Source organism: Epargyreus clarus, unplaced genomic scaffold, assembly GCF_041222505.1.
Source record: "Epargyreus clarus isolate Ecla_fem2 unplaced genomic scaffold, WU_Ecla_fem_2.2 ptg000015l, whole genome shotgun sequence".
Lineage (NCBI taxonomy): Eukaryota > Metazoa > Arthropoda > Insecta > Lepidoptera > Hesperiidae > Epargyreus > Epargyreus clarus.
This window is the reverse complement of record NW_027332223.1, coordinates 8,520,571-8,542,731: the sequence shown is the minus strand read 5'-3', so window position 1 is coordinate 8,542,731 and position 22,161 is coordinate 8,520,571. Positions and strand designations below refer to the sequence as shown.

The window sequence follows — 22,161 nt, the reverse complement described above, 5'->3', positions numbered from 1 at the left end:
CCGTGTTCAACATGCATGAAAAACGTCGTATACTCTGCCAACGGTAGGACTGTTATGACGATTATTAATGATAATACAAAAAACATTATTCAGTTCTTGCTATGAAAAAAAGGAATTTGTCGGAAAAGATCTTTAACATTTTTTGAATGATTTATTTTACTTGAAACATTTTTGGTGACTTATTTTCGATGTGTATTCAACTTTTATTTTATATAGCTTATTGTGATAATGGTGATATGTGATAAGTATGATTTAAGTTATAGATGTAGATATTAATTATTATGGGTAACAAGTAGATATCAATATTTATTTACACATGATTAACGTATTAACAATGTGTATATGGATTTTTTTATGATATAGTCATAGATTAGGATATAATATAGGCACAAGGTAGATACAATTATTGCGTGTCATAATTAGGCTTTTATTTATTTAAATAGTTAAATATATACATTAAATTTGTTTATTTAAGTAGTAGGTATAGGTACATCTAGGTTAGGAACTAGTATTTCATGATCTATATGTTTTTAATACTTATGTAGTAATAGTGTTGTATGAATCTACATATTTTATTTACGTGTATAAATAAACATAAGTATTACATTGTTTTTATATAATACATAAAGAAACTTATTGAAATGAGATACATTTATGCTACAAGCTTCTGTTTGACACACTTGTTTTATGTCATAAAAGGATGGGTAAGGGATTCTTTGTTATCTCTTTTATGGAAATAAATCACTATGAGAGTGTTACTTATTATGCGGATCACAAAGGAAATAAAAATGCGTATTTATTCGTTGTAAGCTGGGTGGGCATGAATCACCCATCGCAGAAGTAGTAGGATTAAAAATACTGTTACGAAAAAGTAAACTATAACTCGTAGAGTTTTCTCTGAGTGTTGATCCCGCTCGCTGACTCGCAACCGCTCGATTAATCCATCCTGAAATAAGGTTATAAGATTTAATAATAATCAAAAATTACCTACTAATATATGTCCTGTTAAATTTATTTTTTTTATTCCCTTTTGAAACATCTTTATCTTAGTCTTAACCTTTATGTATAGATGTTTCAAAGGGTGGAATGCCCTCGTAGCATTCCCTGCCACTCAGTCCTGAGTGAAAGCGATCATATGTGGTCAGCATATAAATATACTTAACAAAATAGTAAGCCGTATATCATTTTTTACGCTCATCATTTACTATTCATACAACTTTAGTATTAACATATTATTCTACTAAATTTTCTTTTATGTAAGCAAATTTTGGACCTTACTGCTATTTATAAAACCATTATATTCCTTTAGCTATTTCACCCCTTAACTCCTAGTTATCTGGAAGAAATTGGCTATGGAGTGGAAACTGAAAACCGGATAGCGTATTTGCATCTAATTGACATCGTATTCGCTTAAGGAAGGAAAAATAAATAAGGTCGGCAGTTAAGGATAAACCCTTCTACGGGATTCAAAATTAGTTTGGACTTTTGACAATCTTATCTACATTCCAATCTCTGTATTGATTGGAGCTTCCTGATTGTCAGTCAGTAATTAGAATTTGGGGTAGCTACTCTGCAAATGATTAGATCTATTTTAATAAAGGGATAGATTAAAATCAGCGGATTAAAGTGGTTTTTACTGTTAATAGTTGTTAGGATAAAAATTTTGCAGGCTTTATCTACAGAAAATGTCGTGACAGTTTTAACATTATCAAATAAATAATTTGTAGTCATAAAAAACTATCACGAAACTAGCGCTCTTTATTGAAGAGAATTGTTAATAAATGATCGAGAACATGCTTTTTTTATGAAGAGGAGCGTGGTGTAGAAGATATGTTACCTACCTATATGCTGATAGAAGATACACTTGTTCGAAGAGACTTATACTCTGTAGTGGGTCATAAAGGATTGCAAATGATGTTTGTGAACTTTTATGCTAGTTTAAATCTATAATTGATCATTTTAAAACTATACCCATCCACCATGAGATGCGATCCAAGACCCGGGTTCTTCGTGCAAGAGATCCGCGATAGCCGCAGCGGGGGCTGCCACTAATTCCAGCGCTGGTTCTCCATCTGACGCTTCGGCTGCCTCCCTTGCTAAGGCTCCACACACGCAATAAATAGCTGCTATCTGAAATTTACTGGTGATTTAAAAAATAGTAATTTTCGTTTTTTTTTTATAAAATTCTAGTAAACATCTAATGGTAAATGGTCACTACTCCTCATGGATATGTGCAAGGCAAACTGTACTTTTAGGTATGTAAAAGCAATATTAAACTGAATTTTATGCAAGAGTACGCTTAAGTTTAAGATTAGTCTACTTTGTGCTTGTGTTGTTTTTGTGTTTTACCTTAGACCACGTAATGTTTTCCCTGGTAATGCGGCGTGCGAGAGCAAGTGCTAACTCCGACAGGGCAGTGTCGGAGCGTAGCATGGCAGATGGCGCGCGCGTCGCCTGGCGGGCGACGTAGCGGAACGCGTCGGGCCGCTTCCTCTCGAGCGCCGCGCACAGAGCGCGCAACGCCGCAAACACGCCCGTCTCGGCGTTCGTCATAGCCTCCTCCGGGCACTCCGTTTCTAGCATCCGCTGAAGTCTCTTCATGACTATTTGCTATGAAACAATAAGAAGGGTTAAAAGGTAGGACCATTATGTTTAGACGGGGGCGTAACCCTTCCACAGATGCACATGCTGGATGCTCGAATATGAGGCGAATATCGTAGTTCTTAGGAGTGGCAACGCGTCTGTGGTTGGCTTCAGGTAGAACGGTCGTATGCTACACCAAACTTAAAAAATAGGGTGATGAAATAAACTGAAAAACATAGTCTGATTCTACTGTGGCAGTCCTACTGCCATCCCACAAATAATTTATTATCAGAAATCTGTGACTTTTATTTTTCATCTACAATACAATAAAAAAACAGGTGTAAAATTCTTACTTTATTATGGCAATTCGCAGATCTTCGTATCTGAGTTTTAATGTACTGCAAACAAAGAGCGCGTCCTTGGCGTACTATTTGCGGTTTGACCTGCGTGGGGGAGGCCAGGCACCAGCCGATGGTGGCGGAGAGGCGGCGAGAGACGGCAGCGGCCGCGGCGCTCGACACCATCGTGCTGAAGCGCCGCTTCGTCCGATCCAGGGGAGACAAAGACCTCGATGGTGATGACCGCAGGATATCTTTAAAATGTAAAAGAATAAAATGTTACGTAAATGTAAAAGGTATGGTCATAAGATTCTACAATCCTTTTTTGCCTAACAAGGATCGAAATTTAATTCATGCTATAAAAATGTTGATGTTTGGCAGGCAAATCGGTATCCACTCAGGTAGATTCCACCACGCTGATTCAATGCGGATTTCAGGAGGAAGTCACATAATTTCGAATGATTTTAAACCGACTATAACATTTGATAGATTGAATAATAATAACGGGAGCAATTATTTAGCATCACAGACTTTGGCATAAAGCTTTTTAATTGTTATGAGATTTATGTCCAATGGTGGAAGATTAATGAATTGATGCAGATTTGAGTATTTTGATAAATGTTCTACCGGGTACACTGCCAAATGTTTCTCCGCCGGGTAGGGCGGTGAGCGGGCTGCTCATCTTGCGGCGCGGGCGCAGCGGCGGAACGAACTCGTCGTCTTCTTCGCCATCTGGTGGAGTGACGTGTATTGCGATGTTGTTGTCCTCGGCAGTTTTCTTCCCACCCGATTGCCATCGCGTATCTGTTAGTGGCCCTATCTGAAATTCAAATATATCACATTAAAAGTAAATGCCTTTGTCTGTAAGTCGAGAATTAATTGATCGATCTATAAATCTTTATAGTAAATTAGCTTTGTCCTATTTTAACACAATACCTTTGGTTTCGTCGATTCTAATATTTCTTAACAATAGGCTATCGCTTAGAATAACGTACCTTTTATTCCCAATGGTCATACATAAGTTATCATTTGTGCTCCATAATATCCCTAAAATGGACACCTTTTGTGTATTTCTAAAATATGGTTGGAAAATGTGTATGTAGTTCGCTTGCATAATTAATTCCATACGGTGGTCAGTGCAGTGGTATTTTTCGAGAATGAGTTATAATGCCTTCTTAACCCTAAATAAGAACAGGACCACAGAAGAGAAATTTAAGATAAGTAGTCTGTAATTCTATTTTAGCTTTGCTACTTGGTCACAACTTTTTTATGTCTTGCCTCTGGATAAGTATCTCTCGTCACCAGAAAGGCTTCAGGTTTTCAAAATCAGGTAGACTACATCACGCTGTTTCACGGGAATTTCAAATGGTTTTAAACAAGTTATAACAAGCGTAACAGAAGGTTGAAAATGGTCCTCGAAGCACGGAAGCATAAATAAAAACGGAAAGTGCTCATATGATGTAAAATGTACCTCGTCTTACCATAAGTTTCACAATGTGCTACTATCATTTGACACTCATATTTTACAAAACCCATTTTCATGGAGTGCAGGTACTATAATTTTGGAGAACAGGTGCTCTCCCGGAAGATTTAGTTCCTGTAGCCGGGAAAAACAGTTTAACATTTAAGGCTTTTGTACATGTAAAATTTTAGGATACTTTAAAGCAATATTAATCTTAATATTTATGAAGTTTATGTAACGATGTGATAGCTGACCATCAAACCATGTAGTCGTTGGTCATTTTTTACCCATTAATTACACATAGGCTTTCGTATGGTGCTTGTCGTAAGGTACGCATATTGGTCGAAGGTTGTTCTTTCCTTGAAGACATTTCTAGTTAAACATTCAGCATTGCAAGTGATTATCGTCTTGTATCACTGTCCTATTTAGATCAGTTGCGAATGTCCGTGGACGGAAGTGACCACATCATGAGTTTCATACATTGCATGCATGCGGTCCATTCAGTATGCATTCACCGTACAGATAGTGGCCGTGGAATATGCATTTCAATACAGCCGCTTTTTATCTAGCACCGCATCAAGGTGCAGATCACTGTACACAGTCAGTATTTCGTCTACGATACAAAAAGGTCGACACTTTAAAAGGTTCTTAGAGTAATAAGGGCTCTTTTCTTTGTCCCCTGTTGCATGAAATCAACTGTGTGGCGTTGTCATTTTTAAAAAGGAAACCCAAATTAAGTGTCGACTTAAGTTGTCGAATTTGATAGCTAATTTTAAAAATGTTTTTTTGATTTTTTTTGATGTTAGCTATAAGTTCGCAATTCACACAAAAATAATGCAGCATAAAACAGTCATGGTAAATAAATAAAAGGTTACCTTCATGCCATCATTCGAGTATAATTAAACTTATAATAAAATAGTCATAATAGTTATTTATGTTGAGTATTCCGTTTCCGAACGATATACACCTACCTTAGCACCTATGTACAATTTGGAATGCGTTTCATATGTGTATATCATAAAAGTCGTAATTCAGAATGTTAAACCGTTTCAACCTGTTCTTGTTTACATAACATTGTTATTAAAGACATCCGTAGTACCTATCTTGGTACATAAAGTAGTTTATTTCTCCTTACAATTGTTTTCTACCTTTGGTAGAAATATTTCTTCATTATTTGTTTTATTTTTCGTAAGAATTGTTTTCTAGGTTCTTTCCTACTTTCTTACTTCAAATACCCTCATATAACATTTGTTTCCGGGATATACATATGTATAATATGACAACGAAAAAAGAGACAAACAATGCTAACCGTGTGAAAGTTTCCACGTGTAAAAGTATTAAAGTGTGTACACGGAAAATCAATTTAACTCAGTCGATGTGAAACGGCCAATGGTACCTAGTGAAAATCAATTTGCTATAGCAGTTAAGAAAAACGTCGAAATACGAGATTGTAATCAATGTTCGTTGGTATTCTGTACTTACCTTTTGCTCTCAAATTAAATTCGGAAGTTCAATTGACATCCTCAGACAACATTTATAGATTGTGCCTAAATTTATACAAGATACGTGACTAAATTACGAAGCTGAAAGCACTAAAATTGTAATTATATGTTATCGACACGACGGAGAAATGTAATGGGAAGTAGGGATTTAGTGTTTGTATTTAGGTAATTAAATATAGGTACCTACCTACTATTAAGGTAATTAACTTTATTAATTATTTCTCTCTGTATAAACTATAAAATGTTTAAGGTTTTTATGTTTTAATTACTTTTATGTGTTAAACAAAGATCGTCTTGAGCATACATTAATATTTAAAGGGGCTGATTTTGAAAACAAGAAATACATTTTCTAAAATGTTAAGTAAATAAACTGATAGCATTTCAATAGTTATCACCCATATATGATACACTACAAACTTGTAATAAGTAGCCTCTCAAGCTGATGGATGTAAATCCTCTCAACATTCAGAATTGCATTTGCTTCTAATTGATTTTATAGTTTAATCTCAGAAGGTACTCTGCAATTACGTACTAACAACGCCTTTATTCAGAAGTGTTTACAGACTCATATTCAAAGATGAATAACTTTACCACATGGTAAAATCAATTAACCACACTAGCTTGCGTCACAGGTGGTCTCAGATTCGATTCGGCGGAGCAGATAACGAAAAGAATAATTCGTTTCCGATACCAGCGAAACCATTCAGGATTCCGCCGTTCTGGGTGTCATCTCCGTAGTCCGTTCCATATTACTTAAGTTATGATTATATTTTTATTAATGCATTTTATATTAAGTACAGCTTATATGCCGCAATATGCTTATAAAAATGTTATTATGAGCATAATTTTAATTGTAGGTATTATATAGCAAGTCATGCTATTAATCTTTCCTTCCATTATTATTTTTCCACTAATTGTAATTAATAAATCTGATAATTAGAAGGTATTAACTTTAAGTTTATATAAAATATTTTAATTAGGAAAGTCAGTCGTGGAAAATAATTCCATTAAATTATTAAAATTTTGTTTTTTATGAGTAAGTACCTAATTAAAATGAAGGGCCCCGTTATCTGTTTTAGTACGTTCCTTGTAGGATGCGCTAATGTAACAATTATAATATTATTATTTTACTAATTACTTAGGTACTGCAATGAAGTATCACTTTTTACGTGCGTATTTATGTGCGCTTTTGTATTGGTTGGTATTTGTTGGAGAGTATGTAAATAGCGGTATTCCATTAAAATGGTAAACGATTACAATCGAATACAATTACCTAGTGACGTATACACCGGTCATTTTAGATGATCGGCCATTGTAATTTGGAGTCACGAGTTTCTTTCGTCACGACGTCACACGACGCGAAACCATAAGTGGGTCATTACGTCTTAATAGAACAATTCCTAATGCCCACTTATGATTCGTAAAAGGTGAATATTCGTGGTATTATACAAATACTTATCTATATCATAAATATAAGGAAAATGTTTTGACTTACAATTCCCCGACAATGAACCTTGTTTAAGCAGAGCCTATATCTATACGTCATTGTTATGCAAAGGACAAAAATTCGTTTGGTCCATCGCATATAACGTTATAGTTATACATGGCATTTGCAACAAAAGCTAGACTCTTAAATACGCATTTGAAAATTTTACAAGTGTATGTACGTAATATAGTTTTATGAAATAATATAGTGTCACATAATTTGGATGAATAAATAGAAAATTACGAAACTTTTATATTCACAGTTGATTATGCAACAATATACACTAATACAATCTGACTTGTTTCGGAAGTAGCACAAAATGGGACGAGGGTTCATTTAGAATGCAGTTCAGGAAAGTTTATATATGAGTGTGTGGCGATGGCAATGGCAGCAGCTGTGTTAGCAATGTTAATTCGACACTTCAATGTTACTGATAAGTCGGCTGTCACCAGAATACTTAATAAGTGCCTAGTGAGGACATTTTTACTCGCTGATGAAGCGTTTTGTTGCAGCCTTTTTAATAACATGTTTTGAAACATCGTGTGCCCATTATTATTTCTTTGCTTGGCGCGGGTGTCTTCTCGAATGTGATATTTCCATTTAAGCCATAGTCTAGGATCTAGTGAGGATTGTTTAACTTCGCATACCCTTGAGAACTTTTTTTAATAACTCTCAGGTAAGTGTTCTCACTACGTTTTCATTTTAATGTTTCATTTCATGAAAATTTGTAACTTTGAAAAAGTGGAGCAATTCTGGAATTCCAACTTGGACCCAGTGATTGACACACCAGATATGAAACTACTAGGTAGGCTATCATAACTATGTAGGTATGGGTAAAATCTTGCAATGAAAATTTTGATTTAGTACTACCATTTAATCGATTAAGATGAATTTTCGAACATGTACTTCTTATGTTACTTCGATGACACAGAAATTATATAAAAGAATTCTTGACCTCATTTAATAATGGACCAGAAAGCTGGCCCTCTGCATAGTGAAGTACTAACTAAACCATATATCCACATCATATTTAGGCTTGTTGCATTTATTTTGATCTAGAGTTTAGTTGATGAGTTACGAAAACGCTTGCTTAAATACCTTATGAATTAATGTAACCCATAAAATATCAGCAGCGTTACATTGAAAATGAATCTTGTCTATACAATAGTAGTATAGATGGTTGAAAGCAGTAACTACATAAGTTTTAATACGAGGATATTACGTTACGGTTAATGTGGGAAATCCTATCGTGCAGATTATCTAGATAGCGTGCAAAACTTTGTTTAAGTCCAATCTAATCAAAGATGAGTATTGCGTAGTTTATGGTCTGCTCGATCGATATAATGTATAGAACACATACTCACAAATAATGTATGTATTGTAGTATAACTTTTAAGGCAGGAATAGTAAGGGTGAATAGCCTAGATAGTTTTAATACCTAATTGGACTCACTGCCCATATAGATCTGTAATCGATAGATAAGTTTAGAGACACAGACCTTTAGATACAGGTTTGTGTTTAGAGTCCTCTCAGATCTTTGTAACAAATGCGTTGCTGCTCTTGGGACTAAGTTAGAACGCTTCGTATAAAGGCTTCTTCGTAAGACATCGTTTCCAGCAGCGCTTAATGCTGCTGTAATAAGACAGAAATAGGTGTGGCATTGGTGCCTCCGGAGTCGAATCCTGAACTTCTACTGTAAACTATGGTATACTATACTTTTATATTTCTTGTAGATGGAATGATTACAATCTCAATTTCAAAAACTACAAAGATCTGAATAAATTTAGGTAAATTTGATTGATTTGATAAAGTCAATTTCATTAAGCTTTATCTCCTCCGGTAATATTTGGGTTTAATATATCTTCGGTACCATATATCAATGTCATCCAGCTTTATACAAAAATGATATTTAAGATTCTCATTAACACATTTCTATCATTAATATATTATAACAGTGTGAGAAGATATGAAGTAAGTTAAAGAATTAATGAATATTATGCGCGCACACATAAACATGCTCCCACTCACTCACAGACAATTAAATATAAATTACTTTACTTGTCTGTAAAATACTGCATTGATAAAATTGAAAAAAAAATATATGTGTACACCATGTGTGTAAAACGTTGTACTTTGGAGAATAATCGGAATAAAGTAAGTAAGATAAAAATACTACAAAAGAAACTCAAACGCAAACTGTAGAAACTTTTTGGGACATAAAGATGCTACTTTTCGTATTTTTGTTATCTGCTCAAACAGTTTTATTTGGTTAGCTCAGTCCAAACTTTCCACTGCAGATTGTCCCAATGGTCACTTTATCATTGGTGTTGTTAAATGCTTATCAACGATCCGAGCCGCTGATAATAGCGACGAAATTCTGATAACAATAAAAAAGCTAATAAGCCATGAAAATTAAAGTCCAGTACTCCATATTCATATGTGAGAAAATGTCCCGCTACTTTATTTTTATCTAATACCGTAAGGAATCTTTCCGTATCTAATTTTGAATGTATTGGCATTGGATTATTAAAAGGGAATGTTATTTTTGTAATATGAGAAAAAGCTTTCTATAAAATGGGATTACCTAATAAAATTCTTAAAATAGATTCTGACCTGACCTTTTTCTAATCTTTCTCAACATTTTTGTACCTAAACATTCAACATCGCGTTCTAGCTGTCGTTTGCGGTTGTTATATTTTAAAAATACATTTAATAAGAACGTGTAAAAGGGTAAGAATCACTTCAATATCTCCCGTGCACAATAGACGCTTCGTTCGAAATGTCAGTATTGCTACACGTTGGAAAGAAATTCAATAGAGTCAAGAGCTAATAGGACGAAGTTTCAATGTACTTGAAAGGAAAACTAGCTCGAGCAATCTGCAGCGCAGTACGAGGGCCACAGCATCAATCGGGACCTACTTACATCTATAGATGCTGCGCCATTTCTTCTACAGTATGGATAACATGAACTTCCCGATGTTCGTGTAGATAATTAAAGTTCTTCTATAGTGGATGGATAAATTTAATACCCATACTAGAAAAGTGCATTCCGTACTATTAAAATGTATAGTAGTTTGTTTGAGGATTAAAGGCTAGTATTCTATGTAATAAAACAAAAAGGAAATTAAGTAAGTAATAATCATAGAGACAATTGATAGGGAAAAAGGCAACAAATTAATTATCTTTCAACCGAAGCACCATGATAAAAATAACATATAAACATTAGCAAATAGGTAATTAAATGTTAAAGTGCAATTACATATGGCATTTTAAATATATGAGGGAAATTAAGCCGGGGCAATAAAATTTTACTGTTTTCCGGCGCCGGATTATAGGACATTGAATTTTCCGAATCGGGACGATATAACAAACAATGTTCGGTATGCGCCGCTCTGAGATTCTTAATGGACTAAGGGCTTTGCCCTCTCGTACGCCAGGTAAAGGTTTGATAAGACAATACTCTACTAATGACCAAAGCGGCGGCTTATCTATTCTACGACCAAAATAACGACTTCGATCAGTAGTTTTATTATCAAAATGTTTAACCACAAAGGTAAGTCATTTATTTTTTATATTATCTAAAAGAAGAACACTTAAAGATGTTTGTTTACAGAAGTAATTAAATCGGAATGGTGCAGTGCGACTGCTGTAGCGATCTTGAAATCTGCATATTTTCACGATTTGAAATTTATCTTGCGTTTGAATCGTTTCATTGTGACTATGGAAGCGTTTATTGCAGATATTTTTCCATCGTCGTATTTGGATTATAATAGGATTCGAGAGATACACCGATACACATTATATCAAGTAACCTCGTAGCGAGTTTTACTTCTTTTTAGTTTCCGTGTGTACTCGACCGAGATACTAGATTCTTTAAGATTCAAGATCCTTACAAAACTTTACAAATGAATAGGAAAAAAGTCGTAAGTCCTTTTGAAAATGCTACAAGGAGTTAGCTTCTACCAATCCAAAAAGTTCCGTTGCTTTCATATACACTGATACTTTACTGATATAAAATTCTCATTCCTACCCAAAAACTTGAGTCCAGTCGTATTTCACTATCATTTGCTATTAATTATATACTGATTTGATTTTGTATTTATTTCACTAATTTTGGTATGCTGAAATGGCAAGTTAAATGGATACTGAATAAGATTAAAAAATCTAATTTACAAATATAATTGGTAGCTCTATTGTTGCAATTAATATTCCAGCTTTGGTAGCGGCAACTCGGTACCACATGCATTCGGTTCATCTTCAATGTCTATGTGTGCTGTATGGATTAGTTTTAATGCACTTGAGCGGCTATTTTTCAAATTTTACGACAAACAAAACGATAAATCTCCTTTGTTTATACTGCCTAAACAACATTACGATAATTGTTACGATTGCGAAATCACTTAATATTACAAATGTCACTAATTAGTAATGTATTTTTTATGACAAAATAACGAATACCTACGAAACCTTATATATCTATCAATTAGGTACTTCTATAGTATAATTATATCGAATTATATTCCTTTAAAAGATAGACTGTATCTGCCATAGCATAGTAGCTATTTATACCTATGATCCAATAACTGATTTACTTTGCCATAAAAGATGATTTTTTAACCTTTACTTACTACGAATCTTCAATTTAGTAGTAAGTATTCAATTCACAAAATTTGTGAAAATAAATTTTATATTAGTGTAACAAGCTATACACGCGCCTAAACGAGATACGATCGGCGCTGAGGCTGGATACATAGAGTCTAGATACTAGACACATAGCATAATTGGATAAATCACATGCTTTTGTGGAACAATGATGCGTAATAACGACGAGCTAAGGCATTTACATGACAAAAAGGATTGAGCTGGCTCTTCTACATCTAAAATTAAATAGAACACACGCTACTAACAGTTCCGACCCGAACGTTATCGCTCTACAATACAAACGAGTACCTTCCTTGACATAATTTACTGGGAAATGACATGCCATGGTGTTTTTAAAGCGGAATAACCGTAGAACTAGTTAAAACACTTAAACTACCTTTATTAAAATTTTGTGAGAAACATTTAAATTTTAATTATATATGATTTGAACATAAAATGACATCTTGTCTTGTTAATAGCTTTAGTTGTAATGCACCATGGGTCTAATAAAATAATATATTCGCTGATAAAAATAATAATAAATGTCCGTTTTTCAGTAGTACACGATACATATTGACAATGATTGGCATGAGCTTTTAAACTGCTATATTTAATGATATCGTATGAATTAATACTTAACTTAATTTATCATAAGTTCTCTAAATTCTCTATCACACAACTTTAAAGTAATTCAACGAATAAACATTTTAGAACCATTTTACATTTAGAGAATAAAAGTATATTTGAAATCTAAAACGAAGGCCATAACATCTCGTAGCGAATAGGCACACGTATCATTCATCCACAGAATGGATTAGAAATGGATAATTCTCTTCCAGAAAGAGAGCAAAAGATCAGAGACATCGCCTCGCATGACGTGAACGTAAACAAAAAAGAGTATAAAAGTACCTGATATCTATTTCTGTACTCTCGTACAATACGCAATTCGTCGTCACTGTCGCTAGAGTCGGCCGAGCTATGGTGCGCGTGCATGGGGCAGAGGTCACTGCTCTCGCCAATTCAACAATAAAAGGGACAATCGCCCAGCACCCGAATAACCAAATACTGTTTCTAAAACGGCCACTTACATGCACAAACGATGTCGCATACTCGATTGGGCTCTATTACCACACTGCAACCGCTCAGCCCTATTTGTTATAAAGAATTCTTTATAACTACATTTTAATGAACGTCATTTTAAATGGGCATTTAGGAAATATCGGTTGTTGATTGTTGTCCCAAATTAGGCACAATATTTAATAATTATCGGTTAATGAACCCGTGATTGTTCTTATACAAAGTACTAGGCAATAAGGAAGGACTGTTAAAATGCGTCAATTAGATGGTTCTTCAAAGTGAACTTCAAAGATGTGGAATAGACAAATGGACTAGCCTAGACAACTATTTGAACTACTCGTACTACTAGAGCGATTGCCATATCAGTCTGACGCGCTGAGAGTCCCGGGTTCGATTCCCGGCCAGACAGACATCTAAATGATGAATTTAGAATTCTGTTTCTGGGTCTGGGTGTTTGTGTATTTGTCTTTGGGTGTGTCCATGGCACCTGCGACACAGGGAATCCTAGTGTGGGGGCTGTGAGTGTAGAAATAGATTTTTTATAATTGTGATTTATTAATATACACTCAGATACATATACTTACGTAATAAGATATATAACAACCAATTCGTCTTACAATTTACATAGGTATATTACTTATGTATAAATAATTAGTCTTAAGTATGAAAAACGACTTAAGCTTCACATTATTCGTAGCAAAAACACGGACCATTATTTTTATCGACATACTGACAATATGATGAGAGATAATAAGAACTTTATTCTTCGCAACAGTCATCTGGAGAGGTAAAGTACCTGAATAATGTATAGTATGAGGTATAACAAACGTGACCATACGTCGCGTTTTGAATGGGACTGTCCTATTTTCAGCTACTATGCACTAAAGTGATGGTCATCCAGCAATAGAAAACCTTTTTGTGACAAAATGCACAAATGCACATTTCGATGAGACTAGTTAATCTTTATATGGCATTGTATTTTAAGTAAATTAATTCCCTATTAGTCGGCAAATTTAACGTCCGTCTTAGATGGCAAAGACCTATTTTACATTTTTCCCAAATTGGCTACATAGCATTGGCAAGTGTAACGTAGGACATATAGACAAATAAGTAATTTCGAAGCCGTTACAGTAATCTCAGTGATGATAATAAAACGTTTTATTCACATTAAATGACGCATGACCTCAGTAATTATCAGTAATGATGAATTAGACGTCTTAGTGCACTTGTAAATTATAATAAACACTTCCTATATTATGTATTTCAATTGTAATTAATGGGAGTGCGGAACCTAGTGAAATCCCACGTTACCTACCCCTTGCCTTTTTTTTCAAATTTATTAAATTCTTTTTATTATTAATACCTCCTGGTAAACTTAATCATCGATTCAGTCTCCTATTTCCTTCCTCCTTTGAATCAGTCCTCCGTTGAAACTATTGAGAGGTGTTAGGTCTACATATAATATTTATCGTCTTGTAACCCTATTCGGGAGCTGGTCTATCTCGTGGACCATTAGCACTGTAATATTATATAACCCACTGCCATTGAAATTCTTTGTTGAAGTTGATAGTCTAATGGGTCGGAGAACGTCCTTCACGCCAGTCGTTTAGAGGTTTCCATTCAAGAAATATTCTGCCTTGACGACTCTGCCACATCTGTGAGCTTACTCTTATTTTAGCTTGTTGCATTCGAACTGAGGAGTTTCCCGAAACATTCCCGTACGCAGATAGTAAACAGATTCAAATTAATTTATTGAGGTCGTTGCTAAGAGTAGCCGTTAGTGAACAACACGGCGTATGTTTACGTAGGTACTCAAGTTATTGTGTCTTTCTGTAAACATTGCTTTGTATGAGTAATTTATTGTTTGAGACAGGTTTGGCTTAACCTCGCAAAAGGGTGAGGACCTCGCATCTGTTTATATTAAAATTTACCTTCGCGATACAGCGAGCACAGAATCAACAGGATTTTGGTAGGTGATAGAACCAGGGTAGTTCGAAGGAGATATCACCGCCACACCTAATTCGAGCGTGAAGCAGGTATTACTGTTCGGCGGAAACATGTGAAATTGTATACCGGCTGACTTGCATCTGAGCATCTGTGATCGACTTCAGATAGGGCGGCAGTGACCGTTTGTTTATTACTTCTATTTTATCTACATAAGTTGGAGGTCTTTGTCCACCGCCACCGTATCCGCGAACGAGATGACGGCGCCGAAGTAGCGGTACATAGGTACATTTACTATACCCGCGTGTCCACCGCACGTCCGTCACCCGAGCACCGTCATTCCGACCGCCGATATTTCGAGTAGATCGGCGTGACCGCTAGATCGGCACCTGAGATTTTGACGGGCCGATGTGCCGGCAATATAAAACACATTATAACTTGTCCACACATTGCCGTCACACGCATGACCGCTGGAACATATCGGTCGCGGTGGACAAACTATCGCCGTCACGTCATATTAAAATCGGCTCGAAATAATCTCGTTCTCGGAGACGGTGGCGGTGGACAAACGGACTTAGACTGTTATTCACAACCATGGAAATGCACACAAAACGTTTAGTATACTTCTGTAATCCCCTCTTAGTAAAATTAGTTAATAGTGAACACATTTAAGGGGAAGTTTACCGAGAACACCGCATTCCGGAAATTGCATTTCGTACGGCGCTTCGTATTGTTTAAAATGCATAAAATGGATTGCGATTATAAAAGTATATTGTTATTGTTTATACAACCATTTCTTAGAAATTGGTTTTTGATTTGAAGTATGCTTTAAAATTGATTTATTTAAATTTATACATTTGTACTTTTATCAAATCTGAAAATATAAAACTATTAAATTAGAACCTTTCAATTTCATTTCTCCCAAACACACGCAAATAAAATTTGTCTTGTATAATCCTCTGCTTAACACTTAAGGGGAAGTTTGTAGCGAACACAACGTTCCGGAAATTGCATTTCGTACGGCGCTTCGTATCGTTTCAACTGTAATGGGCTGCGATTATAAAAGTATATTGTTTGTTATTGTACAAACATTTCCAAGAGATTGCTTTTCTTTCAATTTGCAAAATGAATTCAATTTACGGTTCATTATTTACACCTATAAATATCTATTTTGTATCCAAAATAATATTTATTTTAAGTAAAATGCACCATTAGGTGTTATAAAGTAGAAATAGTGTGCAGCGGCGGTAGTAACACTTCTTGTAACTCTTTAAAAATATAAGGAATAAAAGGCCAAAATGAGACCCAGTTTTGTTTATGTCATTTGTATTAATCACACGTCTTCCATTTACGTTTTTGATAAGTACTGATTCGTTTTATGAGGCACTTACCTCGAGTGCGCGCCTACGAAGGAGAGAAAGGTTTGGTCCCGCATTAGGCGAGTGCTATAAATGTGTTTTATACACCAAGTTGATAGGCTGGACTCGTTTAAGACACGTTATCACATCCGTTTAGTCAGACTTTCAATGTTAATATAATTGTCTAAAGAGAGCTAGAGAAAATATACATTTATTGTGGTTTTATCAAATAGCGTAAATAAAGCGAGGATTCTGTCTAGACCAGAGGTTCTTAACCTTTTTAACATAATAATCGATCGTTCAACACATTGTTTTACCATTAACTATCTGGAAAACAACGAAAATAAATTTTCGGTTATTTTACCAATGTTAACGTATGAAATTTGTCCCTGAAAGAAGTCTGTGAAAAAAGGTAAGGCTATTTAGTTCATTTATAACTTTCCGGACCATTTGTAACCTTCACCTATCACTTCAAGGGCCGCTAGGGTCCTGTGGGACCGCAAAACATTGGTCCAGGAACGCTGGTCTAGACTTAGTAAAAAGTTCTACGCAGGATGGGTCTTTAGTTGATTACACAAATGGTTTGAGTTGAGAATATATAGTACGTGATACGATAATTGGCTTGATTTTTAATTGCATTTTTAACCATAGATTAGTAAAGATACTTCGCCGCCTTGAAATTGAATGAAGCCACAAACGGCTTATTGGTAAATCCTTTTTTTGAATTCTTGACAAATAAAAACATTTTTAGAGAAAATTTATGAATAAATAACTAAAAGTGCGTAATTTACATAATAAATAAATAATCACTTCAAATATTTTAGGGACATTTTAGCACGGAGACGTGGCAAAACTTTTTTACGCAACTATTTCAATTCTCAAAACTGGTTACATTTTCTTGTTAGGAGTGAGTAATCTTTACTAATCTATGTTTTTAACATTAAACTTAAAGTAATAGCAAATATAAAATTAATTCAAAAATACACTTATTTTAAATTTATTTAAGACTTAAAACTATTCAATTCATTGATCACTTAGAATGAAAGTAACGTAATAATGTATGTTTAATTACGTTACTTCCATTCTGGGGAAACGAATAGGTAGTTTATGCGAGTGGGAACATTCAATAGAGGTGTATCAAAGGCGTCGTTAACACATACGATTACTATGATTTGGCAATGGCTTCCAACCGGAAAGACATTCCAAGACTATTTCAATCAGGACCCTTAGCATTGAGTAAGATATTTCTTATTATTTTGACGACCCGTGTGGCGGAGCGGTCATCACACCGGTCTGACGCGCAAAGGGTCCCGGGTTCGATCCCCAGCCAGACAGATATCTAAATGATGAATTTAGATTTCTGCGTCTGGGTCTGGGTGTTTGTGCATTTGTCTATGTGTGTCCATGGCACCCGCGACACAGGGAATCCTAGTGTGGGGCTGTGAGTGTAGAAAGCGTTTATTTATTTATTAATTTTATTTTTTATTTATATATTTATTTCGTCGACAAATTTCATACACTAGACGACTTCGCGGATTAATTCGTATACATAGTGAACCCTTAACAAGGCTACTTCACCCATGAATACATTACTCTAATGCGGACGAGATCCGGGATAAGGATAAACCTGTTCGTTAGAAGTTTTGTTAACCGCCCGAAGGTTCAGTCAAGGTTTAACATGTAATAAAAACAATACGGGCCGCCATCAAAGTGCCCATCAAAGTACAGAACCTTCGGAGACCTTGCAGGTATCGATTTATTTTCTTCGAAAGAATGTTTCGTGTTTCTCAGTTTACCAAACAATGCGAATAGAATACATTATCCGAGATTGTGACCTTTGTAAGACAAAAATTAAATCTGTGAAATCCGTTTCTATGAATATAAAACGGTTAACGACTCGTAACTACTTTGCATTCATTTTATAATTTACATTTCTGTAAAATGATCATTAGCATTCAAAAATACATTCTTTGTTCTTAGTTTATGTGATAATTTACAACTGTTGGTGCGCAGGAGTCGCTCGTAAACGGACATTGGCTGCGATATCTGGGACTGCTGGCTGGCCCAGTGCTGATAGTGATACATAGAATTATAGCTGTCGTTACTCGTACTCACAGACTAAAAACAGTTAGACGTACCTTATATTTATGCTCATTTGTTCGTATCTGGAGGCACGGCAGTGCCTCCGCCAAGTCGAGCCATTGTATATTTTATTATGTAATGCGTGATCGGATAAGTCGTAAAGTGGTCAAACGATATTAAATATCTATAATTAAAATGCCATTGTAGTCGACGTGTGGTTTAAATATAATTCGATTTTTTTTAATTCGCACGAAAATCTACTAACCCAAATCTACTGTAACGCACAAAACTAAAAGTCACACTTGTGCTGGATATTCTTCAATGCTACGTTCCTCGGGACGAGCGTTATCTTACTTATATTATCTGAGTTTTTATTTAAATAAGCTTCCACGAGATCTGTAACACTAATGTTTATTCGTATTCTCATAACCTCTCTAATAGTACTACTTTAAAAATAAAATATGTTTGAATTTAAAGATTACACATATTTAAAACCATTAGACAGATATATATATATATATATATATTACTTGACAAAAAAATGTTTAGAATTTTTTTCTCATTGTTTGAAATAGAAACAAATTCAATTCAATGATTCACTTTAATTTAATGGGTACTTAAAATAAATCGGTAATAAAATCCGTTCTAACAAGATGTTCTCCATACAAAAAGAGAATTACATGATACTTAAACGTTAATATCATTGCTTAAATGGGCACTGTTAATGGTATTCTAGATAAGTTCTAGCAAACAGAACATATTCTATGTTGAAGATTAATTCAAGGATTTTATAAGGATTACTCTTGAATGAAGGCGTCCAACAGGCGTCTATTACAGGTGATAAGTAGACAATGACAATTTAGGGTTGAAATGCAAACTACCGGCTGGAATGTAGACTAATTAGTCATATGAATTTCCGGGATACAATCCGTCGTGACGTCATCTGACAAATGCTAAAATTCAACAAGATATTTTTCATATTTATCCATTTGAAGGATTGTGGATAGTGTAGTTCGATCAGGGAGGTTCCACCGCCATATCAATTTGTAGTGTGAAGCAGTCCTTCTGTTTCCATAGATAAAATGCCAACTATCTCAAATATCAGGCAATCTTTCTCGACAAATGTGATGAGTGTAAGCTACAGGTAGAACTATATTCTATGGAGTTGGTTTTATATAGATGTCTGTTGACAACACTGAGCACTTACCATCAGGTTGTCTGCATGTTGTATATTTGTAAAAATATTACAATAATCTCTTTACTAACGTAGGTATTTACGTAGGCAATTGATTTATGATCAAAGTTTAAGCAAACTCTTCAGAGTATAAGAAAAAAAGAACCATATGCCTCAATAAACGGGCAAGTCATTTTCAATAAAACTTCTTACGACACTTTTTATTAAACGCTTATATATTGGAGTAACGGGAAAATTCCACTTTCGTCAGATTCTCAATCTGTTCGGAGTTTCAAACATATGACGGATTGAAGGGGAAAGAATTATCCGATGATTTTAATATAAAATATCTATCAAATATTTGGTAAGCTATAAAGATATTTGGATGAATGATAAAAGTGTGATAGGATTTGAATCTACTCTGTCTTAAAGATTTAACCACCAATGCACTTCTTGCTCTACATAAGTTCAATACGTCGTTTTCTAATACGAGAAGATTAAATGTTTCCGCATTTTTATAAAAATGGAAAACCAAGCCACACATGCAGCTGATATTCTTGTGTCAATATACCGTCACCGTTACCAAAATACAGCGAATATTTAATAAAAAGTAAGAAAAGATGTGCGCTTACTTTATTTTGATAAAAATGTACCCGATATTACCTTTTCCAGAGATTCTTATACAAACATGGGATGAAAATGTACCCATAGCATAGCATTTTTGTTACATTTTTATCGCTGGTATTTTTAATAGTACAGTTTTTTATATAAACGTACATATTTTTTATTATAATTCCACCTTTATTGTATAATGCTACTTCTTTTTTTCAGAATGTTAATGATTTCAAATCAATGTAATAATCTATGTAATCATTAGATTGTAATGTAAGAATTGTGCAATAATTGTATGCGAGTAGTTTAGACCTTTTTGCAATTTACATTTCATGTCGATGTCTTACATTAGCCTGAGCCCGTAAAATCTGGTGGCATTCATGGATACGATTCAGTAACCCCGAGTTTTAATTGTTTTAATCAGTGTTTGATTTTAATTAAAATGTATGTCGTTAATTTATTTAAACAAAAGTTACATTTTAAAATGATTTTACACATTTGAGTTTGCTTTCAATCTATTATAATAGAAAAGTATTAAAGAAAAAAATATTTTTAAATTTGCCTTTTGTTCTTATCGATGGATAGAACAAAAGAAACGAGTAATACTTTATTTCATAAATTGATGCATAATGCGTAAGATATTCACGTAGGTGTTTGTGTCATTCATGTGATGTACTCGTATTGCACGTATTCCGTTCACTATTAGGTACTTCTATATGATGTTCTGACGCTTATCAGTTTCCGTATTTCTTTAACAGTAGCGTTCAATAATGTTAGATTGCAGTAATGTAGTCAATTTATTAGGATGTTTTTATAAGATACCACATAAATAAGCACTATTTATTTTATTTGTCCAATGAAATATATAGTAATAAAAATTTCTATAAAAAGCCCTGTTATTCACCTAATAGACAGTACTGTTAGGCCTTATTTGCAGATAAAATTCAATGAATAGTGTATTACAGTTTTTCATAGCAGAAGAGATGGGAAATGGGATTCTCAAAATTGAATTAAAAATTATATACCGATGAATCAAATATTTTTAAAAGGTTGATCTTCTAAAACGAATATAAATCACAATAGATGCGATTTGCATCAGTGTGTTGCAATTTGAATATAGCTAAACCAATCTGTCCAATAGAGAAAAAAAAAAAAAAAAAAGACAAAATACAAAGACAAAACAGTTCAGGAACTTTTCTTTTACTCAACATTATTTATCTGTTAGCTATTTATTGACGATCACTATATTATGTTATCGCTACAAATATTTATGTTTATTCAAAAGCAATGCGTATTTGCGTCATCATAAATAGTTACACTTAAATCATCCAATTTGTAGAGCTAAACGAAAAGATGTACATTGTGCTTTGTAAAGATTTCCTCTAATTATTTCATAAAGCTACTATTCACGTGTTTATTAATGTACACTTAGCCAATTAGAGTGTTTTGCGGCCTACACACAATTAGCTAAACATTGCTTATTGCTCATAGGTACAATTTTTAATATTAGGTATTGCAGTAATAATATATTGACGCATTTTTGATTTTAATGCGTAATAATAAATAAAATAAATAGAATTATAAGTAAAGGCAGCATTAGAGTATATCTATTTGTACAGACATAGAGCGTGTCAGACACGAGTCGTCGCAGAAAAGATTAAAATCAATTAGTAAAATGTTGATCTACGTCCATAAAACAGTCGCGCATACCGAGTCGTGCCTGTCAAGATATTTTATAGAAAATAAGTGATTATGTCTGGCCATCCCGTGTCTGATTCGGTCAATGTCTGTAGATATAAACAAAGCAATACTTGATTTAATATATTTTTGAAAATAGTAAACGAATTTAAAAACCACAAAGTTCTTTGTTTCTCCATATTACTTTTATATTATGAAATTTAA

The 22,161-nt window shown here is 34.2% G+C and overlaps 1 protein-coding gene across 5 annotated transcripts in view; it reads right to left on the bottom strand.

Moving 5' to 3' along the window:
* Nucleotides 1-229: 229 nt before the first annotated feature.
* LOC140748285 (bcl-2-related ovarian killer protein) overlaps nucleotides 230-22,161 on the bottom strand; it is a 38,765-nt gene continuing 16,833 nt past the window's right edge. For 2 of the 5 annotated variants that reach the window (XM_073081077.1, XM_073081073.1), the window contains exons 2-6: nucleotides 3,549-3,741; nucleotides 2,937-3,175; nucleotides 2,350-2,610; nucleotides 1,972-2,130; nucleotides 230-946 (exon numbers count right to left, since the gene is read on the bottom strand). In XM_073081077.1, the coding sequence (XP_072937178.1) occupies nucleotides 797-946; nucleotides 1,972-2,130; nucleotides 2,350-2,610; nucleotides 2,937-3,175; nucleotides 3,549-3,603 (864 nt within the window). In that variant the 5' untranslated portion in view covers nucleotides 3,604-3,741 and the 3' untranslated portion in view covers nucleotides 230-796. Of the gene's footprint in view, nucleotides 947-1,971; nucleotides 2,131-2,349; nucleotides 2,611-2,936; nucleotides 3,176-3,548; nucleotides 3,742-4,392; nucleotides 5,111-22,161 lie in introns of those variants that run through there. The other 3 variants (XM_073081076.1, XM_073081075.1, XM_073081078.1) reach the window with 3 other exon arrangements.